This window comes from Austrofundulus limnaeus, unplaced genomic scaffold (genome assembly GCF_001266775.1).
Source record: "Austrofundulus limnaeus strain Quisiro unplaced genomic scaffold, Austrofundulus_limnaeus-1.0 Scaffold179, whole genome shotgun sequence".
NCBI classification, from domain to species: domain Eukaryota; kingdom Metazoa; phylum Chordata; class Actinopteri; order Cyprinodontiformes; family Rivulidae; genus Austrofundulus; species Austrofundulus limnaeus.
This window is the reverse complement of record NW_013952581.1, coordinates 333,986-337,726: the sequence shown is the minus strand read 5'-3', so window position 1 is coordinate 337,726 and position 3,741 is coordinate 333,986. Positions and strand designations below refer to the sequence as shown.

The 3,741-nt window shown below is 36.5% G+C and overlaps 1 protein-coding gene across 1 annotated transcript in view; it reads left to right on the top strand.

The window, feature by feature from the left end:
* The window catches only part of ghrhrb (growth hormone releasing hormone receptor b), a gene marked incomplete at its 5' end in the record, with an annotated part of 24,208 nt that overhangs the window by 18,226 nt on the left and 2,241 nt on the right, over nucleotides 1–3,741 (top strand). Inside the window, 4 exon segments of the mRNA XM_014017919.1 lie at nucleotides 125–225; nucleotides 461–558; nucleotides 2,203–2,335; nucleotides 2,586–2,739. Of these exon segments, the coding sequence (XP_013873373.1) occupies nucleotides 125–225; nucleotides 461–558; nucleotides 2,203–2,335; nucleotides 2,586–2,739 (486 nt within the window).

The following is a 3,741-nucleotide window of genomic DNA, read 5'->3' as shown; positions in this document are numbered from 1 at the left end:
TATATATATAGTCATTTTACTTTTTACTTATAGTTTCCACCTTATATATAAGTTTAGTTTTAACCCTGATCTGTCTCACTTGTTGTCTATTCAAACCATTAAAAGCCATCTGTGTATTTTTCAGGTCACGTTCACAGGAACTGCACTGAGGACGGCTGGTCCGAGCTGCAGCCTGCCTATGAGGAGGCCTGCGAGATTCTAGTAGATGATGAGGCAGAACAAGAGGTGAAGGTTTTGGCTCCTTGTTTTTGTCTATAAGATTTTAAAAAAGTCACTTCATCTGACTTTGATTCTTCAGATTCTTCATTTCCTCTCAAATAAATCTACTGATCAAAGAAACACTTCAGCTGCATGAAAGAGAAACCTCCTCAGATGATGAGTCCAGCTCACTAACAACAAACCAAACTCTGCTCGTTCTGCAGAGACGCTGACCCGAGTTTATCCTTTCTGTCTTTTCCAGACGACATATTTGTCAAACTTCAAACAGGTGTACACTGCGGGCTACGCCACCTCACTCATCTCTCTTATTACGGCTATTTTTGTCTTCACCGTCTTCAGGTAACTCTGGTGTTTTGAAGATTTTATTTGTGTGTCTGAATTTGGAAATGTGTGTGTGCTGCACAAACATAATTAAGGAGCTAAATTTGTAGAAACATTCTGATATTTCTATCATATAAGGTTTAATTTATGTTTCTATATTTTAAAAATGTGAATTTCTTAGAAAATAAGCCAAGTTTTTCTTGAACAAATACAAAGAGTTAAAACATGATCTGATTGTAAAATAACACATTTGAGCGACAAAAAGAATTAAAGTCTCAAAAAAGTACCAAAATACAAGCTAAAATACCAAAATACAAGCTAAAAGTACCAAAGGACAAAATAAAAATACCAAAATACAAGCTAAAAGTACCAAAATGCAAGCTTAGAGTACCAAAATACAAGCTAAAAGTACCAANTACCAAAATACAAGCTAAAAGTACCAAAATGCAAGCTTAGAGTACCAAAATACAAGCTAAAAGTACCAAGGACAAAATAAAAGTACCAAAATACAAGCTAAAAATACCAAAGAACTAAATAAAAGTACCAAAATGCAAGCTTAAATACCAAAATGCAAGCTAACAGTACAAAAATACAAGCTGAAGGTACCAAAAGACAAACTAAAAGTACCAAAATACACATCTCATATTTGTATTTAAAAAACTAACATTATTAAGTTAAGAAAACTAATCTAATAGAATATTTTCAACACATTTATTGCAATGAATAAAAAAATAACAAAACAGTTTTCAGGATTGTTTACATTCTTATTATGCTCAGGGGCGGAGCTAGGCTTTTTTACAAGTGGTGCCCAAGGTGTTTTTAGCGGGGGGCACAGACAAATAAATAAAAGCACCCTATATTTGAAATTTCAAGATGGCCACCACAGCTAATTCCATGTGGCTTTATGTCAGTTGTTTGAAGAAATATTGAGCTGAAATATTGTGTGATCGTAGCTAAGAATGATCCAAACAACATCCTAAACATTAATCATAACCTATTATTCAGTCATTTTTAGACATGCGAAGCTAAAGGTTAGTGTAGAAATAGCCAAAAACAATCTTCATCAAATTTTAAATTATAATCAAAAATTCAAGATGGCCACCACAGCTAACTTTAAACACCTATAATTCAACTATTTTAAGACTCACTGAGATTAAATTTGTTGTGTTGTAGCTAAGAATGATCACATGCTAATGGTTAATGCTAATCCCAAATGAAGCTAATTTTAGAAATGGCTATAAGTTTTTCAAGCACACACAGCTGAAAATGTTTAAAGTTATGTGGTATCAGAGAACATCTTTAACAAAATATAAATGCAAATAAAAAGTCTTGGGGTGGTCAATCGGGTGCCAGGTGTGGGTGGCYCTTGCCACCCCGGCCACCCCTCTGGCTCCGCCCCTGATTACACTCATGTTTAACAGAGTTATTAGCAAAGTTTGGATATGTAAACTAGTAATAATGGTTATTTTATAAGCCAGAAGCTTAAAAGTTTGAAAAAGCATTTTTTTACAAGCTAAAAGTGACTGTTTTTCTGGCTTATTTAGAATCCAACAGTTCATATTTCTCATTTTTGTCAGAATTCCCGAGATTTTTCTCAAATTTTTTCCTCACGCACCATCTTCTTTTATTATTTTTATTTATGCCTTGTTGTTTTTCAAACAGGAAGTTCCACTGCACCAGGAACTACATCCACATCAACCTGTTCTTCTCCTTCATCCTGAGAGCGAGCGCCGTCTTCATCAAAGACCTGGTTCTGTTCTCTGACGAGAACCTGGACCACTGCTTCATGTCCTCGGTGAGTCCGGACCCTCACGCACCCTTTATCTAATGAAGGAGAGCTGAGAGCGCTAATGATGAGGCTTCCACTTCCTGTTTCTGCCGATGAAGCTGAGCAGCATCAGCACTCTCTGGGACCCCTTCAGACCCAGATGGAGGTGGGGTTCAGGGAGTTTGAGCAAAACAAATGAGGAGATCATGAAAGTGCAGGAGTTCTCTGTTAAACTGACCTTTTCTACGAGTCTGACGTTTTGTTCTCTGTTTCTCAGACAGCCTGTAAATCAGCCGTGGCCTTTTTCCAGTTCAGTATTTTGGCCAACTACTTCTGGCTGCTGGTGGAGGGGATGTACCTGCAGACGCTGCTGGCGCTAACCTTCGTCTTCCAGAAGAAGTACTTCTGGTGGTACATCCTCATCGGCTGGGGTGGGTCGCCCTCTCGTTTTGGTGCGGTCCGGGTCGGGTCGTTCAGCTCAGCTGTGACTCTTGGTGTTTGTTTCCTGCAGGTGTCCCGACAACCATCATAACGGCCTGGATTCTAACCCGCAACTTCTACGATAACAAAGGGTTAGGTGCCGCTGGCGGAAAGCTATTTCTGTGACAATAAATCTGCTGCAGAGTGTTGAATAACAGCTGAAACTTACTGAAGAAGCTAAAACTGAGTTGTTAAAACAAAAAGTATCAAAAGACAAGCTAAAATACCAAAAGACAAGCTAAAATACTAAAAGACAAACTAAAATACTAAAAAAACAAGCTAAAAGTACAAAAAAGACAAGCTGAAATACCAAAAAACAAGCTAAAGTTAATAAAAGACAAGCTAAAATACTAAAATACAAGCTAAAATACCAAAGACAAGCTAAAAGTACCAAAAGACAAGCTAAAAGTATCAAAAGGCAAGCTAAAAGTACCAAAAGACAAGCTAAAATACTAAAAAACAAGCCAAAAGTACCAAAAAACAAGCTAAAAGTACCAAAAGACAAGCTAAAATACCAAAGACAAGCTAAAAGTACCAAAAGGCAAGCTAAAATACTAAAAGGCAAGCTAAAAGCACCAAAAGACAAGCTAAAAGTACCAAAAGACAAGCTAAAATACTAAAAGGCAAGCTAAAAGTACCAAAAGACAAGCTAAAAGTACCAAAAGACAAGCTAAAAGAACCAAAAGACAAGCTAAAATACCAAAGACAAGCTAAAATACCAAAGACAAGCTAAAAGTACCAAAAGACAAGCTAAAATACTAAAAAACAAACCAAAAGTACCAAAAGACAAGCTAAAATACTAAAAGGGCAAGCTAAAACTACCAAAAGACAAGCTAAAAGTACCAAAAGACAAGCTAAAATACTAAAAGACAAGCTAAAAGTACCAAAAGACAAGCTAAAATACTAAAAGACAAGCTAAAAGTACCAAAAGACAAGCTAAAATACTAAAAGGC